This window comes from Trichosurus vulpecula, chromosome 3, assembly GCF_011100635.1.
Source record: "Trichosurus vulpecula isolate mTriVul1 chromosome 3, mTriVul1.pri, whole genome shotgun sequence".
NCBI classification, from domain to species: Eukaryota; Metazoa; Chordata; class Mammalia; order Diprotodontia; family Phalangeridae; genus Trichosurus; species Trichosurus vulpecula.
This window is the reverse complement of record NC_050575.1, coordinates 106,211,742-106,238,701: the sequence shown is the minus strand read 5'-3', so window position 1 is coordinate 106,238,701 and position 26,960 is coordinate 106,211,742. Positions and strand designations below refer to the sequence as shown.

The following is a 26,960-nucleotide window of genomic DNA, read 5'->3' as shown; positions in this document are numbered from 1 at the left end:
TGATGTTTCCCAGCAAAAACCATACCACCACCTAGTGGGGGTCCCCACCCCCCTGGCTGTTTCCCAGTGAACCCTGGGTAAGATACCTGCGCAGTAGATACAAAAAGTGCATGTTCCTTTAAGAACTGACCACCCCTTAATCATGCCTTACCCACTCCCTAATCCCACCCCAGAACACCTAATTGACAGGTTTCATCCCTAAATCTTGTACTTAAAATTTCCCTGTGGCCCTGTACGGTTGCAGATTCCCTAAGAACTCTTGCCCGCTTTATTTACATAAAGCGTAATAAATCTTTGCCTCCTTGACTTAAAGAATGCCTGGGTCTGCAAATTCACTCCAGGTGACCTGGGAACTTTGGTTTGGGATTCCTACATCCTTGAGGTTCATTTCTCCCTCAACATTCAGGAAACACCACTAAGGTGTTCCGCTTTCTTTCAAAGAATCTGATTGACAAATTTCATGCTCTCAAGTCTTTGTCACTTTCAAGCACTGTCTAGAGATAGACTTAGTCTGTTACCTCTATTTTACTGCATATTTAGAGGCAATACGGTACATGGAGAAAATCTGTGGGGTACAGGAATTTTGTGGTTTTATGGATAAGTACTCAAACTCTTCTCTCCCAGGACTCCAGTTTTTTCTCAAAGGCATTAATTCTCTAAAATAATCCTATATTGTTGCTTCATTTTGTTGGAAAGAGCTATAGATACTCCTTTGCTGCTTCCAGCAAAGTGTTTGAGTTTGCTTCCTGAGTAGTCTTTAGTTTCACGTTTCTGAATGTGTATCTAATTTAGGACAATTTATGGTGAGCCCTGAGCTTTTATAAGTAGGAATAACAGGTGTCCCCCTCAGGCATAATTTGGAACTGTTTTGTGAGAAATGTAGAGTAATAGCTTAAGTCAAAAGCTCCTTGAGCTAATTGGCACTAGCACATTCTTATCTTAGGAATATAACTGGCTTTCTTTGGGTCCAGCGTCTTGCTGTAGATTTTAACCTTTTCTAATTAGTAATAACAAGATTACTCAGTTCTAAAACATGGTCCTTTTTGTCACTGACAAATTAGTACACCCAGGGTGCATTTTAAAAACCTGTAGTCTTCAGTACTTCTCTCTGAAAAGAATAATCCCATCTCCTTCTGGTGGAGTATCTTCCTCAAGGTGGTTTTGTACTTGCAACATGTTTTTATTACCTGTGACTGTCCTGGAGTCCAACATGAATTTGACTGGTTTCTGAACATTGAGGTGTTTTTTCAGCATTTCAGCCTTTCATCATTCAGGATTGTGGGTAGTGATTTCACCTTCCACAACTATAAAAGCTGAGAAGGAGAATTTTGATAAGAGAGGAAGAATACTACGAATACTATGCCATTTTCCTTTGTGTGAGTGGCGATTTTGTTTTTGAAAACTGATACCATTAAAGCTTAGAATTATAGTTGTTTACAAGGAGAAGCAATAGTTTTGGAAATTTTTATCAACTTTGGACTTGTGTATTACATAGCATAGTAGAAAGAATACTGGCTTTGAACTCAGAAGACCCGAGTTCAAATGCTAGTCCCGCTGCTTATCACATGTATGTGCAATCTTGGGAAAAGTTACTTCAGAGATGCAAAGACCCTTTGGAGTGTGTCTCTGGCAGTGACCTGACTGATCACTCAAACCTTGTGACAGAAGGAAGTCACTGAATCCATCCACCCTGGTCTGGATAGAGCAGGCAGCCCAATGCATTGGGCTGGGACTGCAGTTGTTTTTAGCTTGTTTCGCCTCTAGTGCAGAAGGGAAGGGAATAACAGGTCCAGATCTCAAGTGAGATGACTCAGCCTTCATTCTAGGAAGGATAGATAAAATCAGATTACTAATGGGACATATAAAACAAGGGGAGAGTTTAATCTATTTCTGTTTGTAGAACCAGGGAACATGAAGATCCAGTCTTGGTTGGACAGTTTTCTCTTAGTAAGATGATTTCTCCCTTTAGTTCAGAGATTTCCAGTATTCCTAACAAAACTATCAACTTTCTTTCCTTAGTCCACCTCGTATTAAAGATGAACCAGATGATGATGGTTATTTTGCTTCACCTAAAGAAGATATCAAGCCTTTAAAGAGACCTCGAGAGGATGATGAGTGAGTAATGCTCATTTTGATTCATTGGGCAGAGAAGGCACCTGCTTCCTTTGCTTGTCCAGAAGAGTCAGTACAATGCTGACGTAGTATACAGTTTGAAACTTCATTAATTTGACTAATTCAGAATTTGGATTTAGTGGATAAAATTAGGTGGTTTTCCTTCTTTGGAGTAAAAGTTTATTGAGCATAAATGAACAAAAGAGGAATAACCTTGAGGATATTTAAGACTGCTGATCAGAAGAAACTCTCTTTGAGTAACTTCGAAGTATTTATTACTCAAAACCAGTTGATATGCTAATTATATGTGTCATTCCAAACTGTTCCTTAAAGCAGTTCCCCAAGAAGCAACTACTTTGAGGCTACACCTTGTAAGTCAGGTTTCAGTTAGCACAGATACTTAATGCATACCAAAGTGATCTGAATTACGCTTATTCAAACATTCTGTACTTCAGACTAGCTCATTCTCTTTCCCCTAAATTATTGACCTTTAATTGCTCCTCCTTTTCATTTATGTATCTCTTACTGTGCTTCCACAAATTGAGCATGGATTCGTAGGATACAGGCAGGGGGAAACAGGAGCTAGCTGTAGTGCTGAAGAAGATCTGGGGCCAAAGGCAGTCATCCAGTTCTATCAGCAAGCATTTATTAAATGTGTACTATGTGCCAGACACTGTGTCAAGCACTGGGGATACAAAGAGCACTCCTTCCCTGCTCCTCCCCCACCCCGCAACACACACACACAAATCTCTTTTCTCAAGGAGCCTATAGTGTGGTAAAGAAAACAACATGCCAACAACTGTGTACAAACAAAATACAGACAGAATAGCTGGAAGATAAGCAACAGAGGAAAGGCACTTAGCAGTAAGGAAGATCAAGAAAAGCTTCTTGTGGAAGGTGGGATTTTGGTTGGGATTTGAAGGAAGCTAGCAACTGGAAAGGAGAGGGGAGTGGAGAGTATCAAAATCAGCTTTACAGCATTGCCATTTAGACCCTGAATATCTGTTAAAGAAAATTCACAAGATTGAAGCTTTAACTTTTGTACCTTTTTGTTACTGTTGTCTTGAATGGCTGGTGGAATGATTAAATGAGAGAAGTAGTAGATTGATCGAGATTCAATGTTTATTCAACAAGGAAACAGGTTACTTTCCTTTTCACAATAGGTTTTCACAATGTGTCGAGTTATAATTTTAGTTTCTAAACTGTCGTTTTACAATTTCTCATTCTTCTTGGACTAGAGGTAGCTAGGTGACCCAAAATGGATAGAGAGCACTGGGCCTGGAGTCAGGAAGATCTGCTTTCAAATTCAGCTTCAAACACTCTACTAGCTATGTACCTCTGAGCGAGTTACTTAACCGCTATTTGCCTCAGTTTCCTCAGCTGTAAAATGAGCATGATTATAGTATCTTACATCTTCATCACCTTCCCATCTGGGTGGCCTTCTTTCACTCTTTTGGTGAGAAAAAAAACACAAAGCAATTGATTTATACCTAGGTACTCTTTTATTATAGTTCCCCCTCTCATTCTCTAGGGCTGATTATAAACCCAAGAAAATAAAAACAGAAGATATCAAGAAGGTGAAGAAGCGGAAACCAGAGGAAGAAGAGGTTAGTAAGAAAATGGAATGGGACTTCCGGTTTGAGATTGACTTCTGTAGCTCATATGATTTTCAGAAAGCTTCGAGACAGCACAGTGGGTCTGGTATGAGAGGCCCTAGCTTTGAGTCCTGGCTCTGCCATTTGCTGCCTTCTTTTCCTTTGGCAAATTGCTTTATCTCTGTGGTCCTCGGTTATCTCATTTGTAAATTGCCCTTTAAAGATTCCTCCCAGCTCTAAACTATATCATCTTATGATGTAGAAGCAACCTTGGAAAAAATTCTTTTATGGACCTAAGTGATGACAGTGGAATTACTCGATCTAAAACATTCCCTGTCATTGAGTGAATATATTAAATTGACCTCCTCCCCTAATTCAAAGAATACAACTTAGCCCAGAGGTACTCAATCAAACCCTGTTCGTCTGCTGTCTAAATGATTCCTGGTTTATTTTTCTGGGAATGTTGGCATTCCCACCATTTGAAATCACTGCCTCTCTAAGATATTGTTGGAGTGGTCTTGCCACATTCCCCTATTTGATGGCATTTTTAGATATGTTGATCTACTCAGGCATAATGAGGTTTGCATATAGTTTTATGGAGGATAAAAAGGTGGCTAAAAACTGTTCCTGTGCTTGACCTTCCCTCTTCAGGCTACTGGTTTTCCCCCAAGCCCCCATCCAGACAATTCAAGAAAATTAAGATGTAATTCTTACTCCAAAAAGTTAGGGACCTTTTAGAGCAAACCAACTAGATTAAATTGTTCTCCCAGAACTCATGGTTTTAGGTGTCTAAGGACCAGCTTTGCTAGCTGATACCTTCTAGCTTAACCTCTGTTCCTGTAAGGCAGGGGTGGGGAACCTGCCACCTCGAGGCCACATGTGGCCCTCTAGGTCCTCAGATGCAGCCCTTTGACTGAATCCAAACTTCACAGAACATTTGGTTGGATTCGGCCACACTTGAGGACCTAGAGACCACAGGTTCCCCACCCCTGCTATAAGATTAATAGTCCGTTTCTAGAGTACTAAAGAGGGTGCCTTCACTTTCTTATTCCATTCCAGTCCTGCTAATCATTTTTTATCAGGTAAGATGTTTCCTTTATTCAGATCTATGGAAGTAGCAGGTAATAGAAAGGAAAGAAAAGGTATAAAATCATTTCTCTAGGAAATAGATGATAGACTTTTTTCTACTTTACATTCTCTTAGTACATAGAGGAACGGAAAGCATTAGCTGTGAATGTGTTGGACTTTTCTTTATGGAAGGAGGTGTAAGAGTTCAGAACAACTGTGAGGTTAGCCTTTGACTATGAGACGGCCTGAGGGTCAATCAGTGACTAGAAATTGTAGAGGTAAAGACATTAGATAACATTTAGAACCATCCGAAAGACTATTTGACTCTAGAAGAAAGAATGAGATCATAGATTAAAAGTTAGAAGGAATCTTAGGGGCCATCTAGTCCAACCCCCTGAAATAGAATTTTTTTTTAAATTAGAATCTTTATTTTTAGTTTATAACACTCAGCTCTACATGTTCTTGAGTTTAAAATTTTCTTCCCTTCCCTCCCCTTCCCCCTCCCACCCCAAAACAGCATGCAGTTCAATATAGATTCTACATAGACCTTTGCATTAAACTTATTTACACAATAGTCAAGTTGCAAAGAAGAATTATGACCAATGGAATGAGTCATGAGAGAGAAGAAACAAAACCAAAAAGGAAGAGGAAAAAAAGAGAGAGCAAAGAGTTGGCCTCAGTCTGCATTCAAACTCCACAGTTCTCTCTGGATGTAGCCAGCTCTCTCTGTCATGAGTCCCTTGGAGCCATCTTTGAGCCCTGCATTGCTGAGAAGAGCCAAGTCTATCAGTTAGTCATCACAGAATCAATATGTCTGTGGTTGTGCACAATGTTCTCCTGGTTCTCCCCCTCTCACTCAGCATCATATCATGTAGGTCTTTTCCAGGCTACCATGAAGTCCGTATGCTCCCCATTTCCTATAGCACAGCAGTATTCCATTACATTCATATACCACAACTTGTTCAGCCATTCCCCAGTTGATGGGCATCCCCTTGATCTCCAACTCCCCACTGCCACAAAAATAGCTGCTACAAATAACCTTGTATATATGGGTCCGCCTCCCACTTGTGTGATCCCTTTGGGATACAGCCCTGAGAGTGGTATTGCTGGGTCAAAGGGTATGCACATTTCTACAGCCCTTTGGGCATAGTTCCAAATTGCTCTCCAGAATGGCTGGGATCTGTTCACAACTCCACCAACAATGCATTAATGTTCCAATTTTCCCACATCCTCTCCAGGATTTATCATTTTCCTGTTTTGTCATGTTAGCCAATCTGACAGGAGAGATGTGGTACCTAAGAGTTGTTTTGATTTGCATTTCTGTAATCAGTAGTGATTTAGAGCATTTTTTCATATGACTATAGATATGTTTAATTTCTTCCTCTGAAAACCACCTGTTCATATCCTTTGACCGTTTCTCAATTGGGGAATGTCTTTTATTCCTATAAATTTGGCTCAGTTCACTGTATATTTTAGATATGAGGCCTTTATCAGAGACATGGGTTGTACAGATTTTCTCCCAATTTTCTGCTTCCCTTCTGATCTTTGTTTCTTTGGCTTTGTTTATACAAAAACTTTTCAGTTTAACATAATCAAAATCATCCATTGTGCGTTTTGTAATGCTTTCTGTCTCTTTTTGAGTCATGAATTCTTCCCCTTTCCCACAGATCTGATAGGCAAACTATTCCATGCTCTCCCAAATTGCTTATAGTATCAATAAATGGAATTTTTAATAAACCATTCTAGAAACAGTGGTGAGTAGATAGGCACAGAAGGGCTATGAGAATATGTTTCTCAGTTCCCTGGTTCTCACAGCCTCCTTTTTGGTGACCACTTTCCTGTTCCTGGCAGCAGCACAAGTTATGGCAGCCAAGTCCAAGGAATTCAGAATAGTGTTGAGTGGTGATTCATGGTAGCCAATCACTGTGCTTTTCTATGTAGGTAATTGGCATAAACCAATTTAGAAGGGAATGTGCAGCTTAAGCCCAAGACTTTGCTCTTGCTTCAGAGTTCTGCACTCTAGCTTTATATTACTAACCCTTCCACCAAGAGGATTGTATATCTGAGCCCTTTAAAGCAAGATAAGACATCTTTGAGATTGAAGGTAAGGTTGTAGATAATGGATACCTTAGTTAAACCCTTTGGAAAAGATATTCAGTTGCCTTCTTTATTGTCCCAATCTGTCTCTTTTCAGCCTTTATTTACCCTTTCCTGCTGCCCTCCCTTTCCCCAAACAAATAAATGCATAAGATATTAAGACAGAGGCCCTGCATCAGACCAGGACCGGGCTTATTAGGGCAGGGAACCCAGATGTTGTACAAACTTAAGTATATATTTTTTCTAGTCTGAAAATTACCCGGAAGTCCCTTAGTACTGTTTTTTCCATTTTGAGATCTGAAAGTTATACTGTAGCCAGTAGTTTACTGATGTGAACATCTGCATGGGTTTTCAGAAGCTATTAAGAGAATGGCTTAACTGAACCGTATTTCCTTTTCTTTCATCTTGTTTTTGTTTAAATGGTAATAATCCTTGTCATCTAAATAAACTCAGGATTCTCATCCATTCCCAGGAACCACATCTTCTTTTTTCAAAAATTTCATACAACTCATCTAAGTAGGGTTCAAATGCACATTATGGACTTGAATAAATGCTGAAATATTGCTCTCTGGGGTATATAATAAAATATATGCAAAAACTTAATTTTCCTGAGGGTAAGGAAAGATCTTAAATATATTAATATATGAAATATACATGGCATATAATGTAATATGCTATATAAAATATTTTATGTTTCTATATATTTAAGAGCTCTTCTTACTTTAAAGAAAATTATGTTTTTTCATTGAGCATCCATACTCTTGCTTGGTTATGCCATTTTTCACCAAAAGTTTCAGTGAGCTTCCATTGTTTACATTTGCTGCTAGATCACTGCCATTCTAATCCTATTGCCTAAGGTTGGTGGATTCAGGAAAACCAGGGCTGGGGAAAAGCCAGTGTTGAAATGAGTAAGCTTTTTAGGGCTCTCTGACTGCATTATGTTGATTTTGCTATATAATTTTGAATATGATTTCAATATATCACTTCCCACCAGCTCAGTTGTGAGAACTTTGGACCACATGGGTATCTAGACTAGCTGTTGCTAGTTGTGGAAGTGCTTGAGAACCAGATGTAGTCAAGGAAAAAAGTAGACATTCCCCTGAGCTGTCTTCCTCTTGAAAGGAACTAGTGTCTTCATTCTTCACCTCGGTTTCTCCCTTGTGCCATGGGGAGGACTAGGTGATCTCTGAAATTCCTTTTAGCTAAAACGTGCTGTGGAGCCAGTTGAAATTGTGTCTGAGTGTGGTTCTGCTTTATGCTAAGTGTAAGTGGTTTCCTTCCATGACCTAGCATTTTTGTCTTACTGTTCTCTTAGGACAACAAAGCAAAAAAAATCAAGAACAAAGATAAGAAACTTCCTGAACCAGATAACAAGAGGAAGAAGCCGAAGAAAGAGGAGGAGCAAAAATGGAAATGGTAACATGTCATCACTAGGTTACAATTTTAGCTGTTTTCGCTATTATCTAATTTAGTCTACAAGTTTTGAGAGTTCACCTTGGTGGTAATAATGTAGAAGGTATATTCTCCTCTAAGACAGTATCTTCTGAAATAAGGCTCCAGGTTCTCTTCTGTGTTTTTCTTTTTCTTTTTCTTAGATTGCCTTTTAGCAGTGTTAGATTAGATGTGGGTAGGGAGGGAAGAGGCTCCAGGTTGGAGCATATAATACTTAGTGATCTCATTGCCCAGACAGAAGGGAGTAACTCTGGGCAGTGGTGGAGCCTAGGTGACAGTGAGGAGGGAGTCATTGCTAGGAGGGTTTAGGTGGCCGCAACAGTGGCTAGAATGTGGCTCTAGTCAGGTTAGTAAGCACTAGTACTCATCTGGCATAGTGAAGGGTGAAAGCTATGCAGTCACAGGGAAAGGAGTTTCTCAAACGAACTCGAAAAGCAAAAAGGGATTTTTGGGCCTCTCCTGTCTCAAATTAGGAAGCACTAAACCCATTAGGAAGCTCTTCTGTTTATTTCCCTGTGGTTTTGATTTTCTTTTTTATTTTGTTTCTTGCAAGTTGTCAGTTTTATTGTTTCTCAGAAATAGATACGTTGAGGATAGGAATATTTTTACGGTCTTTTTCCTTCAAAATATCATTGAAAAATCACGAATTGTGCTGTGAGTTAGTAAAGTTTTTGGTCTGGTATCTTACCAGTGGAGATGGCCACCTACTCCATTTGATTGAATTCAGGTTCTAACTTGAGCATATTGCCAGTTTCTGGAAATTGACTTTGTTGTTATGATTCAGGTTCATGATTCTTTTCTTCTCTTCCCATTGATATTCGTGCATATTAGTTCCTAGAGATATGGGGGACATTTCATAAGTACGGTAATATTTCTTTATACTGTGAAGCTGCCTAACAAATGCTTAAATCCTTATTAAAAGATACCTGTTGCCTTTTTTGGATAATATAGTGTTACTTTTAATTAATCACTTGTACTTCGGATTCACATGACAAATAATAAGCCATAGTCTTTGAAGATTTCTCCCTCTTTTTTTTTTTTTAAAGAAACTAGTTCTAGAATCCCACCTTAACCAAAAATTGATTGATTTGTGTGTGAGTGATCATGGATCGAGAGATGAATACTTTTTACCAGGTTGTTAATGCATGTTTTCCTCTGAACCCCAACTTCTTAACTTCCCTGAAATGGATTGAAACCCTGAGTGTCAAACTTACTGCATCCATATCATGCGGTTTGTTGGAGTATTTGACAGATTCACTCAGAGATAAGGAATACACACCTACCCATTTCCTTCTGTCACTGTAGAACTACTTTACTCTATATTCAAGAATTCAGTTCAGCTTTTTGAAAAATAGTTATTAATATATTTTATTTTGATATCGCCTTGTTTTCATTTCCCTTTGCCATGGTGTCACTTGTTGGTAACTTCTAATCATGGAGTTTATTTAGATGGCCAACTCCTCCATTTTTTTCTATTGCTTCCCCTTACTCTCCACCTAAAATCATCTCTCTTCATCAGCTTCAAAAAACTTAGCTCTTACAATAGTCCTAACAAAAAAGCAGAACTGAGTGGCTTGGTAGGTTGATCTTAAGCCCCTTTCTAACTTGTGTCTTTGAAGAGGCTTTATCTAATCTAGGTGAGCCAGACTGTCTTTCGTCTTCCTTTCTCTTCGCTATGGGCCACTGTGGCTTTCAAAGCCCCTTAAAGTTGGCTGTCCCAGACATGAAGGAGATTTGCTGTATTCTGAAAGTCTGACTTTTCAGGTGATCTTTTTTCCTCCTTTAATCTTTATACTTTCCTTCCAGGCAATGGGGACCTCCCAGTCTGAAGGTGCTTGCTGTGTTCCAATTTGGGTCTGGTTCCTCTTCTGTGTTGACTTACATCTCATAATTTCTTCACAGGGCAGAGCTTAAGCGTTCTCAGGGCATTTTGTATTCCTTTCAAGTCAGCTTTTAGAATGTCCCAGTCAGTTCTTGTTGCTCCTTCAAATGCTTGTCACTGAGAGGCTTTGTTTGTGGTGCATGAATGTCGGTCTTCCCTTTCCAGTGTATTTGTAGTACTGGCTGATTTCCCACAGTTCTGTCCAGAAGCACCTCTAATTGTTCAAACTGCATAAGGTGACAGTAGAGGAATATTGTTATTCTCATCTGAATAATTAAAATGTTCAGAGATTGATTTTCTAATCTGGTTTATGTGCTTCTTTGTTAAGCTCACATCCTTGAAAACACTCCAGCTGCTTTCTGACTTTATCCTTGAGCTCAGTTGGCAGGCCGTGACTTCCAAGACCAAGCTCCCCACCCACTTTGAACTATGTGGGGCATCCAGATAAACTTCTTATGTTTCCTCCATATGCTGACTATCCCCTTGTGAGGTATTTGTCCCAATCTATTGGACCTTGGTGAGCTTGGCATTCTAACTATTTCTCAGCTCAGCTGGAACACTGGACTGGTGGGCTGAAACAGTGCAGGAAGTGTGAGCTGCTGTGTTCTTGTATGAACTATTCCTGTGGATGATGTGAAAGAGGGTAGCCATTAAAGCCACAGCTACCGAGAGATACTCTGATGGAGTGAGTGTGCAGGACCTTTTGTTAGAAAATAAGAAAATCCAAGGATGATAGAAATCTAGTCACCAGAGGGAACTCACTTTACATTGGTGGTTTGGGGTGGGAGATGGGGCTTGGTCAGGATTGTAAAGAGTAGTGTTGTCTTGGGGCAGGTATTTTGGTTTGGGGGTAAAGTTAGATTCTGGGTGGGAGGTGGGCATTGAGGAGGACGTTTAAAAGATTTTTCAGTTAGTCTTCACTTCTCCCTAACTGAAACTCTGCATGAAAGGGAAGACTGCATTTTGCCCTTTCTTGGCCAGACACAAACTAACAGCAGTGGGCAGTCACTGGCAAAGTTGGTGTTGTAACTCACCTTCCTTGAGTTAGGGTTGCTTCTAAAATGAGGTGCCACAAGTGGGCCTCTACAGTCTCTACCCCCATGTGATTTCTCAAATCTTTATTTAAAACCAAGGGCTTTATAACTGATAGCATTGGGGGAGGGGGGTGGGTTGAAAAAACTAGCTCACTGTTGCTGGTGTTCAAGACTCTCATAAAACAATTCATAATTTAGTATTAGTCAAGCAAGTTTGTGCTTCATCAGTTTTACTTTGAATTCTTTCAATGTAGATGAGGTTTTTAAGCATAAGATAAAGGGCAAAGTGCCTACTGTAGTGTTTTGATTTTCTCCTCTCTTATTCAGCCCAGGAAAAGAAACGTGGTTTGCCTGTACAAACCCTATCTTAACTACTCTTATCTAGTAGGAATGGTTGGTTTATACCAGGGGTTCAAGTTTTACAGAACAAATCTTTTTATAAAGGGGATTTGTTCTGTGAAGTTTGGATTCAGTCAAAGGGCTGCACTTGAGGACCTAGAGGGCCACATGTGGCCTCAAGGCCGTAGATCCCTCACCCCTGGTTTATACCATAGATGGCACAGACTGTCACTGGAACTGCAGAGAATAGAATGCCATTTTGTATTTCTTTATTGTTGTCAAAGGTGAGAGGCAGGAGTATTCTCTCGCTGATGGTTAGGTTGTAGAGAAAGAACAAGTGAGATGTCCTGCTCCTACCACTTAACCTTTGGGAACCATCCTAAGATCCAGGTAGAATGTTGGGTGCAAGTGGGGAAAAGAGATTATCGCAGGTTTTGAGCACCTCTGTTGTTTCCCCAATCTCCACATGTGTGCCTGCTTCTCACACTTTCTTCTGACCTCTGCCCCCTTGCTGATTCTTCCAGGAGTTGAAGAAGTAGCAGTGCTGCCATATTCCTAAAGAACATGTTTTCCTAAAGAAATGTTGTACATGTATTTCGTTTTCTTTTTTTTCTTCTTCTTTTTTTTTTTTTTTACAGTGAGGAAGTGGGGGAGGAGGTGGAAAGGAGAGAAAATAGATTTTTCTTAATTGAAAATTTTTATTTAATTTTTTAAAAAAGAGATGTTGCAATGTAAGCTAGGCTCCCAAGCCAGTATGCAAAAACCTATTTAACCTATTCTTCAGTACTCCAAGGATTTGTAGTTTAGTTAGTATGGGTACCACCTGTACTAACACATCACAGCCCTCCCACCCCCCAGAACTTAGTAGCTGGCCTCTAAGAATCACTGTGGCCAAAAACTTCATCACCTTGTAGCCCACCTGGTGATAGCCTCTTTGAATTTAGCTGTGCTGGTCCTTAGACAGCAGACTCCTACTCTTGACTCCGCAGCTGCGTTTTCCAGCTTGGTAGGACCTTCCAGGCCTTGAACTGTGCTCACGAAAGCCTTTAAGAACCCTAGGTCACCTCTACACCATGAGAAGGCATCACAGTAGAGCTCTATTTGTAATATAGTGGAAATATGGACATCTGTAGCAGGCTTGTTTAACTATTTTACATTGTAAATATATATTTCCAAATATATTCTACGTTAACAAAAATAGGCCTTTGTGGGCTAACCTGTAAATGTAACCACCAAAAGAGAATGTGTTATATAAACAACCTAAAATCCTAAAATGAACTCCTGTAATTTGGGAGCTTCCTGTATTTTACTACTGATAGCCTTCTAGAGAGAGCAGCAGACCAAAATTTTTTTAAGACAGAGAAAAACTTGGTAATGTTTGGAATTATTCCCAGCTCTTCCTACCCAATATATGTGACCAGTTCAGAGCCCTGTTGAGAGAGTTTTGAGTTTCTCTTAGTAAAAGATGACCATAATAATAGGGAGCGAAGAGTCTTGATTATTGAAATGGCTAGGATTCCACGGGTGCTGTAGAAATGATTCGCTGAAAGATCCATTTAAATTTGATACTCACATAAAATTGTAAGAACTGACTTACCTATGGCTGATCAACCCCTTTCCTATTGTGTGCTTTCTTTCTTTAACCAAGCATTCTTCTACCCTCGCCCCCACCTGCCCCATTCTCATCTCTTACCCTTTCTGATGATCCTCACTATAAAATTTCATTAGGAATAACTTGGAACTGTTTTGTCAGGAAATTTAAAAGCAGACAGAGGCCCAGGATACCATCCCTGAATAATGATTTTATTTTCACAGCAGGAGACATTGATCCTATGACAATAACCTATTATGGGGCTAAATTCTGTTCTCAAATCCTCCTCCTAAGACAGAACTCATAGCGAGTAAGTGTCTGATGGCCCGTAGTGACTCCATTACAATTAGAGGATATGGAGAGCCTCAGCTAGACAGGACGAAAAAGGGAAAATTGTATTTGAATAAAACAGGACTAGAGACAACTGGGCCATGTAGAAGCTGATGTGAAGTGGAAAACTAGATTTTTGGGAGATTGAGAAAATTTTGTGTTTTGGGGAAGATGTGGGGAGGGAAGCATATTTTTTCTCCTGCCATGTTTGTCCACCACCAACATATAGCTATTTCTCTGTTCTGATGGTTGTAAATTGGTCAGGCAGGATATATTTACTTATGGGTAGAAAACATTGCTTTGGCTTTCTAATGTTTTTTAGTAGAAAGAATACAGGAAACCTGGCTTCTGGTCCCAGCCCTTCCATTAATTTGTTCTTCTCCCCCCACAATCCCAGGCTGTAGTTTTCCCATCTATTAAAAAACAATGCTGGGACTTGGAGTAAGATGAGCTGTAAGGTTCCTTTTAACTCTTAAGTCCTGCAGTGCTATGACCCTAATAGCACTATGATTGTATGATTTGAACACTAATTGTATTTCTTTGGCTTGATATTAATGGTGCTGTTATTGTGTGATATGCATTGTTTTCTGTGTCCAAACTGGTTAGAATTTCAGAGTAGTAAGATGAAAATGCTATCCATGTATATGCTGACACAGCCTTTTGAGGGGCCTTTATAATTAACTTTTTTCCTTTGAAAGGGGGAAAAGTGAAAATAGCATTGGAGAAGCCTGAATATTCATTATGAGGTTTTACGGTTTTAAGTGGGGAGAGAAGTTGCCAAATCTTAATGGTTGTTTATTGGAGAGACAAAACTTTGCCTATTTTAATAGTGCTTTAAAAGACCAAGTGAGTTGATGATGACAAGGACATTTAATTTGCTGACTTTGCTAGATGCAACCTACATTTTGGAATTTAAGTTATAGATTGAGATATCTTCATTTGCCAAACAAATCGTGCTTTTGTACTGAGCTCCTTATATTTACTGTCGTGAATACCTGGTTTTTCAGGTGGAGGGACAAACTTTGGATACACAATTGGAATTTCAGAGCTATCCTAGTCAACCAAGTAGACAATAGGTTCCTTGACATTTGATGGGTGATGTTACGCAAGGTGATTGCTAATATAGGTTGCCCCCCTCTCTTATAAAGGTGGGAAGAAGAGCGCTATCCTGAAGGCATCAAGTGGAAATTCCTGGAACATAAAGGTCCTGTGTTTGCTCCACCTTACGAGCCTCTGCCAGAAAATGTCAAGTTCTACTATGATGGTGAGTTGTTCAGGATTTGTCTGGGTTGTGGTCTTGAAGAAGGATGGTGTGGTGACCGCCCCTCCACAGTGGGGCTGAGTTGGAGGTAGGATCTAATAAAATATATCTAGTATTAAAACAGTGCCGTGAAGAAAGATCTAGTTTAGTTTGTTTTCATTTTCAAACTCAGTTGATCTAAAGATGATTTTGATGTGAATAGTATTTCTAGGGACCCTTTTGATAATGTTCCGTTTGATTGTGATCTCTCTGTGAATGAATTAGTTGGGATAGCCAAACTCATGGCAACATATTTTTAGTAAACGCAAATGCAAACATATGTTTAGAAAATATAAAAGTCAATTGACATGATACATGTCACAAGAAATGAACCTAGAATTGTGCTGTTCATTGGGTCCATAAGGAAATACCAGATTGAGCCAAGCACACATGCATCTGTTTCTGAGTTCATGCTTCTCAGAAGTAGCCTTTAAGGTCTAAAACAGAGGATTTGACTGTCTTTGTCATAGACCTTCAAAACCCTAAATGCGCCCTGGACACACTCTGAATTGCCTGTTAGTGATAGTTACAGTAACTCTGTTTGCTCTCAGGTCACAGTATTTGAGGTCCCCAAGGGAAGGGAGGCCATTAGCATGTTCTCATTTGCAAAGGTGGACTCCCTGTACTGCAGTGGAAAAAACTTGAGTTACTTAGCTTGGGTTCATATTTTGACTCTGTTGCCTCTTGGACCTTGGGCAAGTCTTTAAATTCTACAGGCTTCAGTGAGCTTATCTGTGAAATGAAGGAGTTGGATTAAATAGCCATTGGAGACCTTTCTAGCTTCAATCTATGATCCCATGAAGGTTGATCCTAGTCATCTGGTTCCCCTGTTCTCCTCTCATCACTTTTTAAGTGATAATTGCTGCATCCTAGGACACTAACTCCGGTAACACAAGATAGCCCCCACCCCTAACAAGACACCTAGATCAGCAGAGTCCCCCAACATTACCCTCCTCCCAACCACTTGGGAGAATATAGATGAGAAGATACCCTAGTCCTAAAGGCCTTGGACTCCCTGCCCCACACACATGAAGTTTTTACCTGAAGGGAAGAAGCAAGATATGTTGACATTTATATTGTGCTCTCAAGTTTATAAAATGGCTTCTGTTCATGACCTCGTTTGAACCTCGTTTGATACTTTCAGCCATCCTGGGAGGTAGGTGCTACAGGTATACTTATGGTACCTGTGGCTTAGCAATGTCCCTTGGGACCTATGGTCCTGTCAAAACCACATTATGGTCATATTCAAGGTTCAGTGCCAGCGTACTGGTAACTTCATAGCTTCAGCAAATAGAGGTGACCATACAATCTGAGACAATAATCAGTAATGGGTGAGATCCATCTTCTGGTTCTTCTAGTCTCTGCTTTGGCTTGAGTCGGCAGGTCCTGTGCTTTGAGCTCATCATCTTTACTCCTAAACTTGCTCCTTCTTTTGACTGAACAGTCATCCCCCCAATCTGCCGTGTTTGTATAACACTGATGTTATCTTTACACTTCTCTCTCCTATCCATTCAGTTACCAAGTACTGACCATTTCACCTCTGTAGCATATCTTGAATCAGTCCCTCCCTCTTTTTCCCTAACACTACCACCACCCACCTGAACTATAGCAATAGCTTCCTTACACATTCCGCCTCCCCTCTCTTTTTGGTCCAGCCCATCCAGACCACTGCGGGACTTCTTAGGCATAGACCCATTCACGTTCCATGCTCACAAATCTTCAGTGTCTCTCTTTTGTCTATGGAAGAAAGTTCTGCCTGATAGTGAAAACCTTGATAATCTGCTTTTTCAGCCTTATCTCATGTTCCCCCCTCGGCTCTTTCTAACTGCCAGCCAAACTCTACTACTTTCCTTAGCCACACCCTGCACTTTTGTACCTCGGCTTTTGCCCACCCTTTTCCTCACGCCTGTAATAGCTCATTTAGCTTTGCACCTAACACAATCACTATGTGATAGTGTGTATTGTATTACTTGGTGTTTGTGTCTTATCTCCCATTAGCCTGTGAGCTCCATGAGGGCAGTTGCTGTATGTTATCTAAACTCTGACTCTCCTAAGGGAGCATAGTGCTCTGTACTGAGTGGGTACTTAATAAATGTTTGTGGCAGCTGGCAGCCTCACCTCTGGGGCATTGCAGCTGCAAGGGTACTACTCTGTTCACTGGATGGTCCATTGGCTGCAGCAGTGGATGCAAACTCATGGAGCTGGGTACATGCTCAAAGGCACTACTGGCATCTGGTATGCAGGATGACCATCTCAAGTTTTCCCTTTTTCCATGAGCTAGATCCATATTGTTCAGATCTCAAAGTAAACCAGTAATTAATACCTGGAGAATTGGGATGGATCTCAGTTCTCAGGTCTGTGATAAGGTAGCATGTATAGTTGGGATCATAATACCTACCTCACAGGAGTGTTATCAGGCAAGGACTTGGCAGACCTGTTCACATGCCACATATACTTGTGTTTTTATCATTTTTACCATAAAGTGATAGTTTCCCACAGGCAGGAGCTAGAGGAGGAAGCAGTGATGGGGTGCTCCAATTAGATCCCCAGAGTTGCCTCAGCAATTAAGTGTCTCGTTGCTCATAAGCAGCATCCTAGGAGGCACCCTTCTGTGTTTTCCGGTGATGAAGTAACAGTTTGGACACAAGGGTTAGGTCTAATCACATTTGGTAAATGGGAGTAGTGCCAAATGTACTGAATTGGCATTGTGTGAAGGCTGTCATTGTAAAAATGTAAACATTTGGCATATAATTTTTTCATCTGTGTTCCTTAGGAAGCAAGGTAATGTTTCAGGGGTTAACCCCTATGATATATCATTCCCTAGAAACCCTTAAAGAAGAGGTAGCCATTCAAAGCACAACCTCCCATTGTTTGGGTAAAGAATAGTGGCCAAAAATGTGACTTTGAAAAGATAGAGAAGACTAGTTGTGCTGGACTATGGCTGTAGGCTGGGAGTCGCCTTTGAATGTTCTCCTTTTTAGAAAGAGAGAAAGTTAAGTTCCCAGCTCAGGGCTTCTTTTTTTTTTTTTCCTGCCCTAGACTGAAATTGCAGGCTTGGCCTTTGTCTATGTTGATTCTATTAGTCAGTTTGGAGTCATTTTCTTTTGGCATTTGATCATTAGTATTGGTCTTTCTGATTTGTAATCATCACTGATACCTCTTTTCCACATGCTCCCCCTTCCTTGGCTCCATGTCCTATGTAGACGTCTTGGGAATATTCTCAGCCCTTTTGACTAACTAGTGCCTTGTTCTGCTCCCTCTGGTTTGAGTTTACACGTTTGTGCAAGCTCCACCTAGGGAATAAGACAAAACTGGTCCTACAAGTATTCTTGGGAAGAGAATTCTGAGTCACCTGTCAGATTCCCATTCCCATAGAAACCTGCTGGGGAGGTAGGGCCCCGCTATGACTAAGAGCATGAACTCCTCTTCCTGAAGCGACATCAGATTTTTCAGCTCTGACTCAGCAGTTTTTTCTTCCTGGATCTCAGTGCTTATCCTGTTCCATAAAGTGATACCATTGCCAGGAACAGCCATATCACATTCTCACCACCATGCTACAAGGAACTGTCATCAGCTCTGGGAAGCTCATTTAAAACTCACTAACATTCCAGAGGCTGGAGGAGTCAGAATGTACTCCTGTGGCCACTTGGCCCTTTGGCCCCCTCTTGTAGTGAAGCTTTCAGGTCAGGGCTGGCCATGGCTGAGAGGACAAGCTTCGCTCCACTCACCAGCGTCAGAGACAAAGGGCTACAAGCTTTTTTTTTTTTTTTCCCAACCCGAATGTCAGTGGCCTGGCATATGTTTCCATTACTAAACACGTATTCATTTGTATGTGAAATCTGATTGTTGCATTATTACTTTGCTTGGGAGTTTTTGCTTTATTGCAGTCACTTCTTATGTCTAGTAATTTGTCCCCCACAGCTGTGTCAAGGGTTCTGTGGGGTTCTAGGCCTTTGGTTTTGCCACCTTTGGGTTAGATGATCTAAAAGTGAATCTTCTCTTTGTGTGGAAAAGAGCGCCATCTTTTGGCTACCTCTGGAAGGGTGACTAATAATGACTTAAATAGGCTCATGTTTCTTCACTATGACCTTGGCAAGTTACTTCCCCTCTCTGGGTTTGTTTTGTTCTCTGTAAATTGATGAGCTAGGTGATCTCGAAGGTTCTTTCTAGGTCTGACAGTCTGTTATTTCAGACAAAGAGGATAACCACAGTCCACTGAGGCTACAGCTGTCTCCTGAAATGACGTCCTTGTTTTCTGACAGAAATTTGGCTTTCTCCTTGCCTGAACTTTGACTCAGTTATAGCTAAATCCTATTTTCACAGAAAGGGTCTGGACCAAAATAAGGGGATTGAAGCAGATCATCCATGAATATAAAGTAGTTCTATAAAAACACATTTCCCAGGAAAATTAAAATTTACTTTAAAAATTTTCCAGAGAAAAATATTGTTTCACAGATTGATAGTAAATAAAATAATAAATAAAATAAAACATCTTTCTACTAATGAATAAGTATAAATAAAAAGCTTGGTGTGTACAAAACACAGTTATCAGACTTTGCCTGTCAGTCATTTAATAAAATTGGTGTTGCTTTAAAACACAAATGGAATGAGGCAGGAAACCTGAGAAACTAGACCTGGCTCAGTAATTAATTGCTTGGCTTCTGACAAGTCTTGTGGGCCTTCCTGCCCTTGTGTAGAAGGTGAAAGGACTGGACTAGATGACCCAAGGTCCGTTTCAGCTCAAACCTTCTGTAATACTGCTTTTTTACTGCTGAAAGCCCCAAGACAGTTCCTCAATTTATGAAGCACCTCTGTTGTACCGAAGCCTGGGGAAGACAGTTCCTGGCCTCAGGAAGCTCAGTCTGAATATTCAGTTGCATAATGAGGGAACTATATGTAAATGGGAAGAGGATCTGACTTCATAGTACTCATATTGGAAAAGATATTTCTGTCATTTCGCAGAAAGAGCTGAACTTTCCTCATGTGAATCTGCTGAGTTTTCTCTCCCTAGGGGTTACATTGCCCGAATCAGCAGCATCAGAAGCCTGTTTCAGGGTTTTTTAAGAAGAACTATTGAGGAAATGTGTTTGACTGTAGTGACTTGGTCTCTAGAAAAGCCATCTGAGTCCCATAGGACTTGGGAAAAGGGACGGGCTTATATGTACTGTGGCTTTAATTTTTGGCTAACTCTTATTGGGAACACCTTTTCTCTAGGTAAAGTCATGAAGCTGAGTCCCAAAGCTGAAGAAGTGGCTACATTCTTTGCAAAAATGCTTGACCATGAATACACTACTAAGGAGATCTTTAGGAAAAATTTCTTCAAAGACTGGAGAAAGGTATGTCTCCCATAGATTTTAGTAAAGTGGAACTTTCAAAATCTTGAATATAGAAGGGTGAGAAGGAACAAGAAAAAATGATTCTCCTTTCGAGTTAGAACTACTGAAAGTCTTTATAAGTTGTGCCGTGTGGTTACAGCAAGTCATGAAAACCTAAGGTTTGGAAGAATTGATTTTTCAATCAGAGGGAGAACATGCCCATGCCAGTGAAATCACAGGTCTCTTGAAGTATACTGATAACTGATACTAGAATGATATTTGATTGGACAGGCAGCAAGTTACAGTGAAAAGAGCCCTGCCTCTGGAGTGAGAGGATCTGGGTTCAAATCTTACCTCTTACACTACCTGTGTGACCTTGAGACAGGTAACTTCACCTCACTGAGCCTCCGTTTCCTCATCTGTAAAATGGGGAGGTTGAATTAGATGGCCTCTTGAGGTTTCTTGCAGCTCTAGATCATGTAATCCTTTGATTGAATTTAATAACTATTGAATGAGCTTCTAATACTCAGGGTAAGATCCTGGGCTTTGCCTTATCCTTCTATAGTTTGTAATCTAACGGGAATAATTACATGTGTACAAAAGTAATTCTAATGTAAGATGGAATGTCTTATCTTGAAACGATTATGTGAAAGCCATGGATAGATAATGGTTACATTGACAAAAACAGGCAAGTCAGAAGAGTGCGTGGGATTTGAAGGAAGAAGAAGGATGAGTTCATTTGGGAGCATGTTCAGTTTGAAGTGCTTCTGACAGGACATCCACAGGGAGGCGTGGCATGAAGTTGAGATAAAGATTTGGGAGTGTTTTAAAGGTTGACGATTGAAGCTCTGAGAGTAGATGACATTGCCAGGGAAGAGTGGAGGACTGATCTTTGGTTAATAGCTGTGTTTAAAGGTGGGTAGTAGAGGAAAAAGAGATCGCAGGAGTTTATAGGAGAACTAAAATGGGGAAGCCAGAAGAGTACGTACAGGTTTGTTTATCATCTGATCTAAGGAAGGCTTTCCAACAACAGCTAAATGTAAGGTTTTGAGAGTTGCTGGCAGGTAGTATAGGGAGAAAACCTCAATTCCTCTTGTTTGACTATAGAGGAGGGAAGGATATCTCTGTGTTTCCTCTTTATTCTCCCTTATTTGGTTTTGCTACTCCTGCAGCTCAATGTTCATTCATATTTGACTGGGTCTTTCAGATGATGGTGACCTGGTGGTTAGATGATAACAATTAAGCTTCACCAATTTCTGAAATCCCTGAGAAGCAGCCTTGTTTAACTGGCATGTGAGCAGAGAAAGCTCTGCCCGGGTTAGTAATCTCATATCATTCTTCTCAGAAATCAGACCTATGCCAGAAAACTCTTAATTATTGTGTGAAGGTTATTCAACTGCTTTTTTGTTGTTGTTGTTTTGTTTTGTTTTGGAGGGGGGAAGGCAGGGCAATTGGGGTTAAGTGACTTGCCCAAGGTCACAGAGCTAGTAAATGTGTCAAGTGTCTGAGGCCGGATTTGAACTCAGGTCCTCCTGACTCCGGGGCCGGTGCTCTACTCACTGCGCCACCTAGCTGCCCCCAACTGCTTTTTTTAAACTAAACTTTTCATTCATTCAGACTGGCTACCTCCCATAGCACCTCAGTCTGAATTAGTGAAATTTTTCTAAGTAAAATGGAAGAAAATGAAAATATAACATTTTTCTTTCTATCTTTCTTTGTTCCTTTTTAACTTACCCCATATTTTTGCCCACCAGGAAATGACTAACGAAGAGAAAAATAATATCACCAGTCTTAGCAAGTGTGACTTCAACCAGATGAGCCAATATTTCAAAGCCCAGTCAGAAGCAAGGAAGCAAATGAGCAAGGAAGAGAAACTGGTATCACGTCTATATTTTTAAAACCTTTTCACAACAACACTAATAATCACGGTCCTCGTCTACGTAGTCTACGTAGTTTATGATTCTAAAAGGCGCTTTACATACATTTCCATTTGATCTTTATCACAGTCCTGTGCCAATAGTGGTGGTTGTCCCCACTGCACTACAAAATTGGGTTATTTATCAAAGGCCACGTACTGAGGAAATGAGAAGGCTGGGTTTCATGCTCAAATCTTATAACTTTATATTAGTTTTCTTTATGTAATTTCAGGCTGTACTTAATTATAATGGTTGATTGGTCCATCCACCTTCTCATTCTTTACCACCAGTCAGTAGACCGGACTTGTTTATCAGTAGGCCAGTATTCTTGCCCCACAGAAATCTAGTGTGAGTCTTGCTACCTTCGAACAAGAGTTCATGAACAAGTACTTTGAATAACCAAATAAAAACCTAAGCGTTCCGTTGACCTAACTGTAGCCCGGAAGATTTTGTATCAGGACATTTGGTAGGTGATAGAGCTACCCAAACTCATAGCTAGATAATTAAGTCATACCTGATGTTGGCTCTGTGCCCTCTGGCTCTTTCCTTGAGCCTAGTGACACCTGTTCTCAGTACACCCCCTTATTTTAGCTAACAAAGTAGCCTTGCTCCCAAAAGTTTCTTTTGACATCCTTCCACTTGGTACTGTCTTCATTTAGGGTAAAGGTGAGAAATTGAGGGGGAGTTATGGGCGGAGGATGACAGGATTTTCTTGCTGGTACTGATAAAGGTGAAACTACCTTTTATATAATTGACTTGGGGGCGGGGTGGAGAGAGGGGAAGCAGTCAGGTTTAAGGGACTTGCCCAGGGTGACACAGCTAGTAGGTGTCTGAGGCCTGGGTCCTCCTGACTCCCAGGCCAGTGCTCTATAATTGACTTACAATGACGTTTAGCTTGGGGTAAGTATCTAAAGCTAAGAGCATCTAATCCCACTTTTATTTTCATCCGATACATCTTTTTCACAGATATTTCTGGAGTCTGCAGATTAGAACAGTTGTATAGGGTTTTCCAAAAGTCCCAGTGCAGTTGTAAGCTATTAAAACTTTTGGGACACCCTGTTTACCTGAGGACTCCATTTTAACCAAATCTTTCTATATCATAGGTATAAATAAACCCTGAATATCATGTTCTTGGAGAATTATTTCTGACAAGGAAATTATCCTATCTTCCTTTCCTTTGGAAAAGATGTCACTTTTTTTATTCCTGTCTTTTGTTTTTACTTCATCTCCATTGCCCAGTATATCCCTCTCTCAAAGAGCTGTCCCTTAAAACAAAGAATTTCATGTGCATGCTCTTTGACCCAGCAATACCACTACTAGGTCTGTACCCCAAAGAGATCATAAAAATGGGAAAAGGACCCACATGTACAAAAATATTTATAGCTGCTCTTTTTGTGGTGGCAAAGAACTGGAAACCGGGGGGATGCCCATCAATTGGGGAATGGCTGAACAAGTTATGGTATATGAATGTAGTGGAATACTATTGTGCTATAAGAAATGATGAGCAGGTGGACTTCAGGAAAACCTAGAAAGATGTATATGAACTGATGCTGAGTGAAGTGAGCAGAACCAGGAGAACATTGCACATAGTAACAACCACAGTGTGCGATGACTGACTTTGATAGACTTAGCCCTCCTCAGCAATGCAAGGACCTAAAACAATTCCAAAAGACTCGTGATGGAAAATGCCATCCACATCCAGAGAAAGAACTATGGAGTCTAAATGTGAATCAAAGAAGACTGTTTTCTTTTTTGTTTCGTTTGGTTTTTTCTTTCTCATGGTTCCTCCCATTCGTTCTAATTCTTCTGTACAACATGACTAATGTGAAAATATGTTTAGTAGGAATGTATATATGGAGCCTGTATCAGATTGCATGCCATCTTGGGGAGACAGAGGGAGAAAGTTTAAAACTTATGGAAGTGAATGTTGAAAACTAAAAATAAATAAATCACCTGAAAAAAAGAAAACAAAGAATTTTAAAAGGGGGAGAAACAGTCTAGCAAAACTTACAACCACCTCAGCCAAGTCTGACATTATATGCAGCATTTTGTACCCTCTACTACTGCAAGGAAATGAGGGAGGTGTAGTCTTTTTTTAAAATTAAATTTTCTTTTTTATTGTGAAGTCGACAAATATAAACAAATATTAACATTTCCATAAACAAAAATCAGAAAAGGTTTGTGTATGAAATTATGAATCTTCATTCTACAATTTGGTTTCTTAAAGCATATATTAAATCTAACTAATGAGGTATTATTACTAATACTGCCCTATCTGTCTCTTACTGAACTTCTTTTTTTTTTTAATCTGTATATTTTCGAAATGTTTCATTGATGTTCTTTTCTTTCTGGCATCATTTTCACCACACTTCCTACTTCCCTTTCATTAATACTCCTATCTCCCCCTAAAAAAACACCTCCTTTGTACCAAGTAAGTATAATCAAACAAAGCCAATCCATATCTTGGTTGTGTCTGAAAATGTGACTCATTCGCTGCTTCCAGACCAATATCTCTCTGGGAAAGAGATGAGACACATGATTCATCATTAGTCTTCTGGAGTTGGGATCGATTGATCATTACATTTATTCAGAGTTCTTTCAGAGTTTTTTTTCCCTTATCATGTACTAGTAATTACATAATTTGTTCTCCTGATTCTGCTTACTTCACTGTATCAGTTCATAGAAGTCTTCTCATATTTCTCTGTATGAATGTTCATTCGTTGAAACAATTCTGATAGTCCCTGTGGGTAGCTTAGTAAAAATTTCTCTACTTTTTTATTGTTTTAAAAATATAAATGTTTTATTGGTCTTTTTGGTGTTTTTTTTTTAAACCTGACTTCCTAATAACTCCTTCCTCCCAACCCTAATTGGCCAATAGAACTTTCCCTTGTAATGAAGAAGTACAGTTAAACAAAATGGATTAACCCATTGCCAGCCTAGGTTTTAGAATTATTCAAAATGAGATTGATTCTTCTTACTCTTTCCCTTCAATTGTTCCTCATCCCATAACCTTTTCTGACAACTCCATAAGCCCTTGCAGAGGAGTATCAGTGGGCTAAAGAATAGCCCATAACTTCTCTCACAGAATCCCAGACACCACACAATTTAAATATATTAATCTATACTTAGAAAGGGAAAGGACTTTTGGCAATGTAAGCACACAGGCTGGGCAATTCAATATAAGACATGGGGTCCTTGATCATTCTTGAGTTTGACAGTGTATAGTAAGACTCTTCTAATTTGGTGAGCAAGACCATTATGACAGTGGGAAGTTGGAAGTACATTTGGCTTCCTTCCTACAGTCAGGCCCTCAAGTAGGGCCATAGGGCACAGCAACCCAAGATTTGTCTGAGGGTGGAGAAAATAGAAGGCCACTGATCACATTTCTGCTTCCTTTCTGTGGAAAGAGAGGTGTGGGAAATCAAGCTTGATAGTGGGGCAGGGGCAGGAATATAAGAAGGAAGAGTTGATTGCCATTTGGTGAGAGGAGGGACTCTGCTAGAACAGAACACCAAGACTATGTAAAAAGGGGAGAGAGGACACGAGTGAGAGGCTCTGTCCCTGCCTGAGGGGTGTTTTCCACCCTGGTCTAAAAGCAGTAGTACATTGGGGGTACCATACAGCACATCTCACTTCCCGGGGGAGCAGGAGCAGTCCAGAGAACAGCAGTGGACCATAATTGGACCAAAGAGAGATGGGGTTTAAAGTGGGGAAAGGCAAACTGTTCTTCATAGTGGCTTGCACTTTCCTGGGAACACCTTTGCCTCCCATTTCAGAGATTTTTTTCTTTCCCTCAGAGATTTGCCTTCTCAAGTGGCTCATGCTTTTCCTGAGTTCATGAACTTTCATTTTTATATTTTGACAACTTTTTTCCTAGATGATTGATTTCTTTTGTAGTCTCATGCTTTTCATTTTATGCATTTAAAAATATTGTTCTGAGAAGGGATCCATAGGCTTTACTAGACTGTCAAAGAAGTCCAGGTCACAAAACATGTTAAGAACTTCTGGCCTAAAAGACTAATGCTCTTGTCTCTACGAATGGCTGCCTGACCTGAATCATGATACCTAGCCCCACTACTTTGGAAAGGTGGTGTGTCTGTGCCTCTGAGGGAGGACACATTTGAGCAGTATTGCTGAGAGAGCAATGAAGTAGGAGAAACCTCTGTTTTAGCCTCTAATATCACTAATTCTAGGTCCCTCTGCAAAATATAAGTGTTGGACAGTCCATGAGTCTATGAAATTTAAATTCTATTTGACCCCACCCTCAGCCTCCTTGAGCTTGAAAAAGTCACTTCCCTGATTGGGGACATGATTTTCTTCCTCTGTAAAATCCAGAAATTACATTCAGTGGTCCTTCTATCATGTTAGGCATGTATAGGATTTCAGTCGTCTTAGCCCCCTTACTGAAAGGATATGCTTCCTAGTGTTACCATTCCATCCCCATCCCTTTCTCCCAATAATCAGGCATCTAGAATGCCAAGTATAAAGAAACCATTGGTTTTAGCGTCCAGTTGTCAGCATGATTAATTAAAATAGGAAGCTCCCCAGTAGCCCTCTTCCTCTGAGGGGACAGGTTAACCTTGCCATCAATAAGGTTATGGTATCCCAGGATTTCTGCCCCCTCCCTTGGAGTAGGGTCCATTCCATCCCACAGCTCAGATGCCCTTTTGTACAGCTTGCTCTAAGAATGCTTTGTGGTGCTTGTCTCAGTGTAAAAATTCTTTAGTAATGGCTCTACCTCCAGTGACTCATGAGCATCAGTATGTATCACTGACTGAAATGTAATGTGTATCACTGAAAAAAAAAGTTTCATCAATGGAAAGGGAGACAGCTGTGGTATGGTAAAGTGCTAGATTTAGAGCCAGGAAGTCCCAGACAGTGTTTAGCTGTGTAACTGGGGCAAAGTTTTCTCATGCGAAAAATGAGATT

General features: G+C 40.2%; 1 protein-coding gene across 1 annotated transcript in view; it reads left to right on the top strand.

Moving 5' to 3' along the window:
* Positions 1–26,960, top strand: part of TOP1 (DNA topoisomerase I) — a 118,589-nt gene that overhangs the window by 71,511 nt on the left and 20,118 nt on the right. The window contains exons 6-11 of the mRNA XM_036750692.1: positions 2,020–2,115; positions 3,644–3,719; positions 8,188–8,288; positions 14,649–14,764; positions 20,015–20,136; positions 21,870–21,992. Of these exons, the coding sequence (XP_036606587.1) occupies positions 2,020–2,115; positions 3,644–3,719; positions 8,188–8,288; positions 14,649–14,764; positions 20,015–20,136; positions 21,870–21,992 (634 nt within the window). The remainder of the gene's footprint in view (positions 1–2,019; positions 2,116–3,643; positions 3,720–8,187; positions 8,289–14,648; positions 14,765–20,014; positions 20,137–21,869; positions 21,993–26,960) is intronic.